Below are 13,900 nucleotides of genomic sequence, written 5' to 3'. Positions count from 1 at the left end.
TCAAGAAACAGGAAGTGTGAGCGAGAGAAAGTTGGGGCGAAAGAGTACAACAGGGGTGGCCACCACCCCCTGCCGGAGCCTCGTGGAGCTTTTGGTGTTTTCGCTCAATAAACACACACAATGTCCGGTCTGGGAATCGATACTGCGATCCTCCGACTGCAAGTTCACTACCCTAACCACTGGGTCATTGTGCCTCCACACACCCACATTATATATATATAGGCGCAGGAGTGGCTGTGTGGTATGTAGCTTGCTAACCAACCACATGGTTCCGGGTTCAGTCCCACTGCGTGGCATCTTGGGTAAGTGTCTTCTTCTATAGCCCCGGGCTGACCAAAGCCTTGTGAGTGGATTTGGTAGACGGAAACTGAAAGAAGCCTGTCGTATATATATGTGTGTGTCCCTAGCATTGCTTGACAACCGATGCTGGTGTGTTTACATCCCCGTCACTTAGCAGTTCGGCAAAAGAGACCAATAGAATAAGTACTGGGCTTACAAAGAATAAGTCTTGGGGTCGATTTGCTCGACTAAAGGCGGTGCTCCAGCATGGCCGCAGTCAAATGACTGAAACAAGTAAAAGAGTAAAAGAGAGAGAGAGTATATCATTATGCAGCATCTTTGGTCAATCGAAACTTTATAGATGGAAACTGAAAGAAGCTTGGTGTGTGTGTGTGTGTGTGTGTGTGCGTGTGTGTGTGTGTGTGTGCATGCACGTGTTTGTTTGCTTCCACTATGTCTGAATAAATGTCAGGATGGTCACAACTGGAACATCTTTGATCACAGGTCTGTTGAATCAAGACTTAGCAACTGCAACTCTAGACACTAATACAAACTACTCTGGTATACATTAGATAATGTGTCACAACAACAACAACAACATACAACAAGAATACATCAACCATCCATCAACACTTACTATGTTCTCCAGAATTTCTTGAATGAGGGGTTCACGGCTTGATTTGAATCGGAGGAGGTTGATACATGCACTGCTGATCACAATAAGCCTTTTGGGACCTAGTAAAAGAAAATCATATCCGTGTGTTTGGACTCTGTACATATACACATTATTGTCAGTTTACTTAGGCATTGCAATACTAACAACCTGATGTTAGAACTCAATCTACAAATTCTTCAGAACAAAGCATCGGTTGAGTATAGAGCAGTAATAAGAAATATTGGAGTGACAAAGGAATAGACAATTATGTTTCTGCTGTAAGATGCAATGCACTCATAACTGAGCGCTTGCTTGAAGCTCTGGTGAAGCTATTACAGTGGGATCTTTACCTTTTGACCGACAGATTTAAAACATAATTTTTTGTAACTAATCACTTTCAAACTTGGGACACTGGTAGAATGTGTCATATAAAACATCTTTTACTCTTAACATTTTTGAGAAAAGCTTATATTTACAAAGTTATTTCTTGTTAAAGTTGTCGTATTTCGGTAATTTCAACCAATCAATGACGTGTATTCAGCTGAATAAAATTACTGCTGTTGTTTGTGAACAACAACTATTGGCAGTGTATTTTTTGTTTGTCACTGTTATTTACGACATTGTTTGTACTGATTTTAAGGTGTTAGGGTTAGGGTTGTTATAAATAACAGTGACAAACAAAATATACACATGTACCTTATTTCTTCTAATATATAATACCTGTACATCATCTCCAAACCTTCTAATATACATATCTATCTATCTATATATATATGTGTGTGTGTGTGTGTTCATTTTTCCTGCATGTTGATTGTGCCCTTTTTATGTCCCTCAATGGAAACAGACTGGAATGAATACTGGATGGAGGCGGAGAAGGGTGCTGTTGCTATACAATAGATTAAAACCCCTCCTGAAGGTGGTGGTACTCTAAGATAATTACAATCCAATGAGCTGAAATCGGTAAAAGATGCTCCCTCAAACACATTGTTACATAAATTCTGATGTAGTAATACAAATGACAGACCAGACAAACAGACAGACACATGTAGAAGATAGAGACGAAAAAAAAAGGGGATCAGATGTGAATCCCCCACTTACTTACGTGGATCCCTAACGTCTTTGAAAGTGAAATCATGGACACCACAGGCAATGAAAGCCCTCTGTCTGTGGAATAAAAATACAACAGAATTAACTTCCATCATACACCTTGTATATAAGGAACTCTGCTATGTGTACGCATTGGGTCTAACAGTGGTCAACGTTTTGAAGGGCATTCGGCTGTCAAAACCATGCCAAAACAGACCTCACCAGTGCTGGTGCCACATAAAAAAACCACTCTGTAAAGTAGTTGGTCTTAGGAAGGGAATCCAGCCATAGAAACCAGGCCAGAGCAGACAGTGAAGCTTGTTGAAGACCACTGGTCAGCCAACGCTTGTCAAACCATCCAACTCATGCTAGCATGGAAGACACGGAAGATGACCATTAAACAATGATGATGATTAAATATATATATATATATATATATATCTAATCATATATATATATAATCATATATAGGCGCAGGAGTGGCTGTGTGGTAAGTAGCTTGCTAACCAACCACATGGTTCCGGGTTCAGTTCCACTGCGTGGCATCTTGGGCAAGTGTCTTCTGCTATAGCCCCGGGCCGACCAATGCCTTGTGAGTGGATTTGGTAGACGGAAACTGAAAGAAGCCTGTCGTATATATGTATATATATATATATATATATATATATATATATATATGTGTATATGTGTGTGTGTGTGTCTGTGTTTGTCCCCCTAGTATTGCTTGACAACCGATGCTGGTGTGTTTACGTCCCCGTCACTTAGCGGTTCGGCAAAAGAGACCGATAGAATAAGTACTGGGCTTACAAAGAATAAGTCCCGGGGTCGATTTGCTCGACTAAAGGCGGTGCTCCAGCATGGCCGCAGTCAAATGACTGAAACAAGTAAAAGAGTAAAAGAGAGAGAGTATATATATATATATAATCATATATATATATAATCATCATATATATAATCATCAATATGCTACATGAACAAGTCTCCATACTCTTTATTATTAATAATAATATATACTCCAGACAATTTTTACTGTCCTAGAGGTAGTCAGAGTGTGTGATAGAGTACTTAAGCTCAGGCTAGTCTTGCAGAATAGTATAGCTACAATTATATCTACCAACACCCTACAAGTGGGCCTACCAAATGAACAGAGATGGTGACGTGCATGGAAAGGCAAGCATGCAACACTACATCTGGAGGCAATAAAAAGTTGCCAAGCAAAGCTGATGACCACAGGCTCTGTGAATGATGCAAGAAGAAGTAGCCATCCAACCACATCCTGATCAGCGGAGAACGTGGCAAGAGTGCAGGAAATGTTTAATGACATCCTTCAAAAATCAACATGTCAAGCATCTCGTGGAAGGGGACTAACAAGACATACAATACATATGGTGTTGCATAAAGAATTGAATCTTTGTCCATGGAAAGTCCATTGCATGCAGACTGTGAAGACTGTGACCTCAGAAGTCCAGATCTCACTCCATGTGATTTTTACCTGTGGGGTTACACAAAAGAGGAGGTGTACAGGACAGAACCTCGCACACTTGAGGACTTGGAGACACGGATTCAGGAAGTTCTCAATGATATCCCAGACGATGTCCTTCAGAAGGTCGTTCATTCCATCCCTGGGGCCATTTGAGGTGCTTATGTTGAAATATGAAGATTTACTTTCATTTTCCCATGTAAGAAAGAACATGTACCCTTGGTTTCAAGAAATTTGGAAAAGGAATTTCGATTTTATTACCAATTTTTAATGCCTACTTACAATATATATTTCTTTTACTTTCTTTTCTTTTGCTTCAGTCATTTTGACTGTGGCCATACTGGAGCACCGCCTTTAGTCGAGCAAATCGACCCCGGGACTTATTCTTTGTAAGCCCAGTACTTATTCATCATCATCATCATCGTTTAACGTCCATTATCCATGCTAGCATGGGTTGGATGGTTCAACTGGGGTCTGGAAAGCCAGAAGGCTGTGCCAGGCCCAATCTGATCTAGCAGTGTTTCTACAGCTGGATGCCCTTCCTAACGCCAACCACTCCGTGAGTGTAGTGGGTGCTTTTTACGTGCCACCTGCACAGGTGCCAGACGAGGCTGGCAAACGGCCACGATCGGATAGTGCTTTTTACATGTCACCATACAATATTAGATATGTACATATATATGCAAGGGTACTACATGAGTACCTATATCGCTAATTATAGTGATGGTATTTTAATAATACCATCCCTATATTTATAAATAAATGAATTTACGCATTTCATTTGTTCGTACGGTGCTTGGTCACTTCAAGCGAACTTTCGCAGGCATGATGGGGGAGAATGTTTGTAGTTATTTAGCTGGCGGACTTTGGTTGATGAGAAATCACGTGTCTAGGTTGCGCTAAATTTCGAAACCAGTACCACTTATGCATGCCTTTCCTTCCTTGGACACACTAAGACCTGTTGAGGCGAACCAATCCTATGACTGGCACCTGCCAGTTGCCAGGGCCGCTGGACTGACTCCTGTGCAGGTGGCAAGTAAAGAAACACCATTTCGACCCTGTGCTTGAGGAGATCCATCGAGTCCAAGTACACCAACATCAAAGATCAATGGAAACTGCAGTTGTGAAACCTGTGCAGGTGGCACATATAAAGCACCATCCGAACGTGGCCGATGCCAGCGCCGCCTAGACTGGCTTCCATGCCGGTGGCACGTATAAAGCACCATCCGAACGTGGCCGATGCCAGCGCCACCTAGACTGGATTCCGTGCCGGTGGCACGTATAAAGCACCATCCAAACGTGGCCGATGCCAGCGCCGCCTAGACTGGCTTCCATGCCGGTGGCACGTATAAAGCACCAATCCGATCGTGGCCGTTGCCAGCCTCGCCTGGCACCTGTGCCGATGGCATAGAAAAGCACCCACTACACTCTCGGAGTGGTTGGCGTTAGGAAGGGCATCCAACTGTAGAAAGACTGCCAGATCAGACTGGAGCCTGGTGCAGCCTCCTGGCTTCCCAGATCCCCGGTCAAACCGTCCAACCCATGCTAGCATGGAGAATGGACGTTAAACGATGATGATGATGATGATGATGTACCGAGTTGACCAGCATTTACTTGTTCTGACCCATTTGAAGTAAGACATTATTATTGTTCACTGATATTTTTTCCTATCTTGTCTGTAATAGATTTGTAACTTTGCGGTGGTACAGAAGTATTTCTTGACTTCTATAATTAGTGATATAGGTACTCATGTTGTACCCTTGTGTATATACGTACATATCTAATATTCATCATTATCATCATCATTTAGCGTCCGTTTTCCATGTATATATTTTATTATATATATATATATGTGTGTGTGTGTGTGTGTGTAAAAAAATTTATATATATATATATATACTCTTTTATTCTCTTTTACTTGTTTCAGTCATTTGACTACTTGTTTCAGCCATGCTGGAGCATCACCTTTAGTCGAGCAAATCAACCCCAGGACTTATTCTTTGTAAGCCTAGTACTTATTCTATCGGTCTCTTTTGCCAAACTGCTAAGTTACGGGGACGTAAACACAACAGCATCAGTTGTCAAGCGATGTTGGGGGGACAAACACAGACACACACATACATATATATATATATACATATACATATATACAATGGGCTTCTTTCAGTTTCCATCTACTAAATCCACTCACAAGGCTTTGGTTGGTCCGAGGCTATAGTGGAAGGTGCCACACTGTGGGAATGAACCTGGAACCATGTGGTTGGTAAGCAAGCTATTTACCACACATCCACTCCTGATATATATATATATATATCTATCTATCTATCTATCTATATATATATATATATATATATAAGCAGGCTTCTTTTAGTTTCTCTCTGCCAAGCCCACTCAGAAGTCTTTGGTCAGCCTGGGACTATAGTGGAAGGACTCTATAAAGGGAGTTGCAGGGACCAGATAATGATGGCTTTGACATTAAGCAGCACCAGGATGGACATAATGAAGAAACTACAACAAAACAACCAATGAAACAATACTTACAAAGCAATGGTGAACCAAATGACACGACCAGCTTCATCATATATTTCAGGGTGTTCAACATCTATGATTTTATTGAAAGTGAGGAGGGCTTTCTGCAGGAGGAAAGAAAGGACATGGCAGAGGGTAAGTGATTTAAGAAGAAAACTAGGTACAAGAGAGAAGACTGTGCTGGTTTGGTTATGTGATGCGTACGGAGGAGGACAACTGTATAAAGAAGTGCTGAGCTCCTGCGGAGGGAGCCTGTGGATGGGGTAGACACAGGAAGACGTGGGATGAAGTGGTGAGAAAGGATCTTCAGATGCTGGGCCTCACTGAGGAAATGACAAAGGACTGGGAGTTGTGATTTGCTGTACTTGAGAAGAGGTGTCAAGCCAAGTAAAATCACTGTCTTCTACACATTTAGGCTTGTCCTTTACAAGTGCCAGTGCCGTAGAAAAGGCACAATGCTGGTGACACATAAAAAGCACCCAGCACACTCTGTAAAGTGGTTGGTATTAGGAAGGGCATCCAGCTGTAGAACCCTGCCAAAAACAGACAGTTGGAGTCTAAACAGGTCCCCAGCTGGCCAGCTCCTGTCAAAGCATCCAACCCATGCCAGCATGGAAAATGGATATTAAGCAATGATGATGATAATGATGATTATATATAAGGTAATCTTTATGTCCAATTAAACATGGTTATCTCGTTAGAACACCTAATCCTGCATTATTAGCCTTGTGAGATCCTCTCAATTAGATGCTTGATGCACAAAAGCACACACATAGATCATAGCAAAGTTTGTCTGTCATGGGTGCTGCAATTCCTATTTTATATGGTTTGGGTGTTTTAACAAGGCATCCACGTTAAGTTGGATATAAAGATTACCTTTTGGTATTAATATTGCTTCTGCCACTAATAATTCATTTTAAATAAGCCTGTTGGCTGTTTGTGTTATATCGTAGCAGTGAGATTTAATTGCCATGCAGTGACCAGTGCTTCCCACTGATGAGTTCCAATAGAATGTGATATGGGAATTCCAGTAACCACGAGGGACAAATTTTGTCTGCTACAATCTATGTTTATGCTTTTGAGTACCAAGTGCCTACATGAGAGGCCAACTGGCTATTTGCTGAAACTCTATATATTTGTAAGAATTAACACTTCCTCTTCTAAGCCTAGATTCGAAATCGAATCCAAGAATTCTCGGTCGTCCAAACCACAACGATCAACAGGTGCGGAAAAAGGTTTGCTTTGTTCTGTCAAAAATTGATTGATCATCTCTCTTTGACCTGCGACCTCAGCCATGTCAGGCCAAGTTCAACTGGATAAGCGCTGACCTACTTAGGTACTAACTCTGCTGCAGTATGTCTGTTTTTCTAGCTGCCACAAATATTATAAAACCAATTGAAACAGGAGAGGCAGCAGAGACGGGAGCAGACACATGAGATAGATTTATCTACGACCCAAGCTTTTGGCAGACGACAGAGACAGAGAGAAATGCTCAAAGTGCCAATCGACTAGTTTCGAATGAAACACGCACACAAATGTATTCCTTTCTAATATGTACTCTATTCAAGCAACTCGTAGCAGTTGCCTGCATTTTGTATGTAGTGACCAATCACTAAACTAACACTAAATAAATGAATTTCAATCATAAATCAGTTTATGTATTTGTTTACATACACACTTAACCACTACATATTGTAGCAGTGAGATTTGATTGTCATTCAGTGATTAGTGTCTCTCACTGATGAATTCCAATAGAATGAAATCACATGACACAAGAAATCTGGTTCTCATTACAGACAAGTTTCTTCTGCTACATTCTATGTGAGTGCTTTTATGCAACAAACACAAATATGAGAGGATCTCTCCAGGCTAATAACACAGCATTTGGTGTTTTAACAAGGTATCCATGTTAAATTGGATATAAAAGATTACCTTTTGCCATTAGTATTGCTTCTATTACTTACTAATAATTAATATATATATATTAAGGCAATTTACAAATAGTGTAAAAACCATTAGCTGGAATGTCATCATGATGGATACATAAGAAGAAATTCATTAATAAATTAGAAGCAGTGCTAGGGAGACCATGTTGAAAAATAAATATCATTTAGTCATGATAGTATCTTGGTCAGTTTGTGACTAATAATGAACAGAATACAGTCTTAGGCTATTTCATTAAAAGGGTAAAAACCACCTTCAGTCGTGAATGACCACAGGTTTGGACCTAGAAAGTTACTCTCTGAGGCACAAGTCCGGCATGGTTGTTTGTAGAAGACCAACAGTCACCCATGCATACCAGTCTCCCCTTTTCACTCCACCGATGTTATCCAAGGGAAAGGCAAAGGGGCCGATACAGCTTGGCACCAGTGATGTTGTAATTCATTTTTACAACTGAGTGAACTAGAGTAACATGATTGTGTACTCAGGAACACAACACACAGCCTGGCCTGGGAATTGAACTCATTACCTCATGCTTGTGAGCCCAACGCTCTACGCCTTCAGGCCATTTCATTAACAACACAAGAAGTATAGAATAAAGTGGTAAAAAGGAAAACAGGCCAACTCCCTATTTTTTTCTCAATTTCAGATTCCTAAAATTATGATTGTAAAGAATATGCACAAATCTAAAAATCTCCAAGTTTACTCTCTAGAACAGTGCTTTTCAAACTTTTTGCTGGAGCGGAACCCCAAGGAAACATTCCACTGGCTCGAGGAACCCCTGTGCAATAATATAATAGTACTATGCACACATATCTGCACAGGAGACTTAAAAATTACTGCTGATTTTAGCAGTTTTGTAACTTCTTGCAGAACCCTGGTTGAAAACCACTGCTCTAGAACTAAATTTTCTTTATTTTGAGAGCCTCTGAGTTAGATAGTTGATTAAGAGGTGATGCCGAGAGTTGGGTGCAGAAAAATTAACTATAATACAGGAAGGGATTAGGGAGGAGAGAGAAAAGGGAACCAGTTGGTGTCCATACTCACTTCTTCAACACTGTCCAGTTTCACCCCTGTAATTGATTCAAACAGGAGAGCATAGATCCTGAACCAGCGAATCGCCTGCAATGACAAATATAAATCAAATCAAATCAAACCAAATCAAAATAGATGAACATCAATGGAATTTGTATCCTTGTGGTACCAGTGCCGGTGGCACATAAGAAAACCATCCGAACGTGACCGTAGCCAGTACCGCATCGACTGGCCTCCGTGCTGAGGGCACGTAACAAACACCATCCGAGCGTGGCCGTTCGCCAGCTTCGTCTGGCACCTGTGTCGGTGGCACATAAGAAAACACCATCCGAGTGTGGCCGTCTGCCAGCCTCGTCTGGCACCTGTGTCGGTGGCACATAAAAAACACCATCCAAGCGTGGCCGTCTGCCAGCCTCGTCTGGCACCTGTGTCGGTGGCACATAAAATCACCCACTACACTCTCGGAGTGGTTGGCGTTAGGAAGGGCATCCAGCTGTAGAAACACTGCCAGATCTGACTGGCCTGGTGCAGCCTTCGGGCTTGCCAGACCCCAGTTGAACCGTCCAACCCATGCTAGCATGGAAAGCGGACGTTAAACGATGATGATGATTATTACTAGCAGAGACACCCAGCGTTGCTCAGGATTAAAATGGCATAGTTTGTATATAATATATTACAGTTATGTTGAAACAGGTGAAACGGGAAAGTGTAGCATTGATGACCAAACATTTGTGGAGTGAATAATATATATGTTTGTGGGTGTATTATGTTTGTGTGTCTGTGTTTGTCCCCACAACCCAACATCGTTTGACAACCAAAGCTGCTGTGTTTACGTCCTCGTCACTTAGTGGTTTGGCAAGAGAGACCGATAGAATAAGTACAAGGCTTACAAAGAATAAGTCCTGGGGTCGATTTGCTTGACTAAGCAAAGTTGAAAGTCACAGACATGCACAGCAGCCATAGAAAGTAAGGACTTGTGTGCTGGAGCATTGTCCTGATGAAACAAGTCCCCTGATATCAGTTTTCCTGGATGTTTGGTCCTGATAGGTTTTCATAACTGCCTCAGCAAGTTGGTATAATACTCTCCATTAATGGTGCGACCTTTATGAAGATATTCAACAAAAACAATGCCTTCCTTGCAGATGAAATGACCTTAGCCTTCTTTGGAGAAGGTGAGGAGGGGTGTTTCTACTGCATGGATTGTCCCTTTGTCCCTGGCTCATCGTGATGAACCCAACATTCATCTTGAGTTAGAAAATGTTCAAGGAAATGAGCTGGATCTGCTCCAAACAATGTTAGATTGTCCTGGGATGTGGTCAGCCTGGCACACTTTTGATTAGATGTCAAAAGACACGGCACCCGCCAAGCAGAAACCTTCATCATGCCAAGTCCATTGCGCAGAATATTCTCAACTCTCTCATGGGATATGCTAATAGCATTATCTATTTGATTTATAGTCAATCACCTCTCATCCATCATTATGTGGTGAACACAAACACTATTTTCCTCAGTGGTGGCAGTTGCAGGATGTCCAGACCTTGGGTCATCTTCCAGACCCTCCCTTCTCCTCCTAAATTCAGCTGCACATTTTTGCACTGTTGATAAAACTAGAGTGTCATCCCCTAACTTAGCACGCATGTCAGCATGAATGTCCTGGAGTGCTAAACCCTTTTTCTGCAGGTACTTGATAATACCATGTCAAATTTTGTCCATTTTCAAGAGAAGTCTCTACTAGTTACTTTTGAAGTGCTCTTTGAACAGTCAAATGTCAGTTTACCTGGATGGAAACAAAGCCAAAGCTGTTATTAATAAGAAGAGGTGCAATTAATGCATAGGCGTAGGAGTGGCTGTGTGGTAAGTAGCTTGTTTACCAACCACATGGTTCCGGGTTCAGTCCCACTGCCTGGCACCTTGGGCAAGTGTCTTCTACTATAGCCTCGAGCCGAACAAAGCCTTGTGAGTGGATTTGGTAGACGGAAACTGAAAGAAGCCCGTCGTATATATATGTATGTATATATATATATATATATATATATATATATATATATGCATGTGTGTGTGTTTGTACCCCTAGCATTGCTTGACAACCGATGCTGGTGTGTTTATGTCCCCGTTACTTAGCAGTTCGGCAAAAAGAGACCGATAGAATAAGTACTGGGCTTACAAAAGAATAAGTCCCGGGGTCAATTTGCTTGAGTAAAGGCGGTGCTCCAGCATGGCCGCAGTCAAATGACTGAAACAAGTGAAAGAGTAAAGAGTAAGACTTTACAGCTTTGGCATCACTCCTTCGTAGCCAACCTTCTTGACTTTGCATCCCACCCTTGTAGTTTGGCAGTTTCAATGTGTAAAGACTGGCGAAATAAAGGAGAGCGAACTTGAGAAGCAATTCAGCATTGATGAGTGAGAAAGGGCATAAGTCTTCTCCAACTGATGGCAAAAGTGGACATGAAAGACATGACAGCTAAACTTGCACCATCTGACAGTCTCACACACACACACAAGTTGAGGGGTCATACAGTTGGGTGGTTAAGGGGTAGATGGGAAATACAAATCTGTACTTACTTCTGGTTTCTCATAGTCGCTGCGCTTTACAAAGTCCCAATTTTCCAGAATCTCTTCGAGTTTTAGCAAAGGGAAAAAGAACTGGGACATGGTTTATCGGTGAGAAGAATAATGGGGTCTGCAGTTTCTCTTAAATCCAGAGGATTCTGAGCTGAAAATCTGGAAAGGAAAAGAAAAGAAAGGTTAAAATGTTAGAAAGAATTTCATTGCATTCATCTTCCACCAAGTCAGACCATTTGTTAGCTTTGGGCTGACAAATACCTTTGTGAGTAAACAGAGCTATGGATGTGCATCACATCTATAAATTACTAATCACATCTATAAATTACTAATTCCTTCAGGGAGACGGCCCTGCTCGATATCTAAAAAAGGTGAAGACGGAAATTCCATACACATAAGAGAAGCTGTGGAATTACAGGAAGGCTAACAGAGAAAGTAGTCTGTGGGTGTGGCAAATGTGCAGGAACAATAAAGACTGAGAACACACAGGAAATAGATTTCCTCAAATGCCCAGGAGGATAATAAATGGTTTCGGTCACCTAGATGACTTAATTAGCAGTAGAGGGCATATAGTAGCTAGTTAAGTTAAGTTAATTTTTTGGCTTAAAAAGCAAAAAGCAAGGCCATGTAGGAGGACATGGAGTTATGTACAGGGAGGATGTTCATGCAAAGAGTTCAGGCCATTTCTGGTCAAGAGAGACTTTGAACCGAGCGGTCATCGGCATCTTCACTATCTCGTCCGACAGCTTATTCCATGGATCCGCAACCCAGACGGAGAAAGCCCTCTCCTTCGATTGAGATGAATTCGTAGCAGATAGAGCTTTTCGGAGTGACCCCACAGCCGACGCTTTGGAGCAGGAGTGAAGAACAGCTCTTTTGAGAGGTTACACTTTCCGCTTATGATGTTGTGAGCGAGAATGAGATCACCACGGTGGCGGCGTTTTTCTAGAGAATAAAGGTCGAGCGTCTTCAGCCTTTCTTCATAAGACAAATGCTTGAAACCAAAAACCATGCGGGTAGCCAGCTTCTGGACTCTTTCGAGATGATGTATGTCTTTGAGGAGATAAGGAGAAGAGGCTTGAATCTCGTACTCCAATATGGGTCTCACCAGCGTGACATAGAGCGGTAGGAATTTGGCTGCTGTGAGCATTCCGAATGACCGTCGAATAAAAAACAGAACTCCGCGTGCTAGAAAAAGAACTAGCTGAGAAAAGTTTAGGGAGCTATTAACTTTGTTGGTAACAAAGAGCCTCTCTCACAGAGTGAAAGGCAGACTGCATGATGCCTGTATACAAACAGCTACACTACATGATAGTGAAACATGGGTTGTGAATGTGGAGGGCAGATGAAGGCTTGAAAGAAATGAAGTTAGCAAGCTTCACAGGATGTACAATATTAGTGTGGATATATGACAAAGTGTAAATGTGTTGAGAGAAAAACTGAGTATAAGAGGCATTGGATGTAAAGCACAAGAGAAAAGACTTTGCTGGTATGGCCATGTGATGTATATGGACGAGAACAGCTGCATAAGGAAGTATTGGTCACTAAATGAGGATGAAACCTGAGGAAGAAGAAGACATGGGACAAACTGGTGAAAATGATCTTCAGATGTTGAGCTTCATAGGAAATGATAAAGAACTCAGATGATTAACGATTTGCTGCGCTTCAGATAACCTGTTCACCTAAGTAAAATCAAGGCCCTAAAGACATGATTTTTATGTCCCTGCCCCTGCATAGAATCTGCTCCTGACAAATCATTCCTCCCACAACTCATCTTCCTAATACTCCCTCCTTCCACAGCATTCCTCTCCCCTTTTGCACTCGTAAACTCACCTGCCCACTCACCCTATTCAAACACCTGCACCACCCCACTTATATTTACCTTCCCGTAGCTCAAGGGTATGTTCTGACACATCTTCCTTACTATCTTTTCTCTCTCTTTTTCCAACTAGGGTAGCCATGTATCTCCTCTACTGCAAGACACCTTTTCTATCCCTGTCGTACTCTAAACTTTTATCCCCTGGCACAAGGCCCCTTCCCTCTCTTCTACTGCTCACTCAGCCTAAAATCTTACAAGTTATTTGATGACCTCATTGGTGCCACGTAAAAAGAACCACCCTGTAAAGTGGTTGGCATTAGAAAGGGCATCCAACCATAGAAACCATGCCAAGGTAGATAATGGTTTGGTGCAGTCCTCTATCTCACCAGCTCCTGTCAAACTGTTCAATACATAACAACATGAAACCAGATGAACCTAGTCAAAAACTTGTTACCAATACATAAAACAGAATATTATAACGACCTATGAAATAAACATTCTAGGACTTCAAAGA

The 13,900-nt window shown here is 41.8% G+C and overlaps 1 protein-coding gene across 1 annotated transcript in view; it reads right to left on the bottom strand.

The window, feature by feature from the left end:
- Window positions 1-13,900, bottom strand: part of LOC115225396 (kinetochore protein Nuf2-B-like) — a 44,004-nt gene that overhangs the window by 26,400 nt on the left and 3,704 nt on the right. Inside the window, exons 2-6 of the mRNA XM_029796351.2 lie at window positions 11,568-11,726; window positions 9,018-9,092; window positions 6,042-6,133; window positions 2,037-2,098; window positions 917-1,014 (exon numbers count right to left, since the gene is read on the bottom strand). Of these exons, the coding sequence (XP_029652211.1) occupies window positions 917-1,014; window positions 2,037-2,098; window positions 6,042-6,133; window positions 9,018-9,092; window positions 11,568-11,657 (417 nt within the window). The 5' untranslated portion in view covers window positions 11,658-11,726. The remainder of the gene's footprint in view (window positions 1-916; window positions 1,015-2,036; window positions 2,099-6,041; window positions 6,134-9,017; window positions 9,093-11,567; window positions 11,727-13,900) is intronic.

This window comes from Octopus sinensis, linkage group LG27 (genome assembly GCF_006345805.1).
Source record: "Octopus sinensis linkage group LG27, ASM634580v1, whole genome shotgun sequence".
In the NCBI taxonomy this organism is placed as follows: Eukaryota; Metazoa; Mollusca; class Cephalopoda; order Octopoda; family Octopodidae; genus Octopus; species Octopus sinensis.
This window is presented reverse-complemented; position numbering and strand designations above follow the sequence as displayed.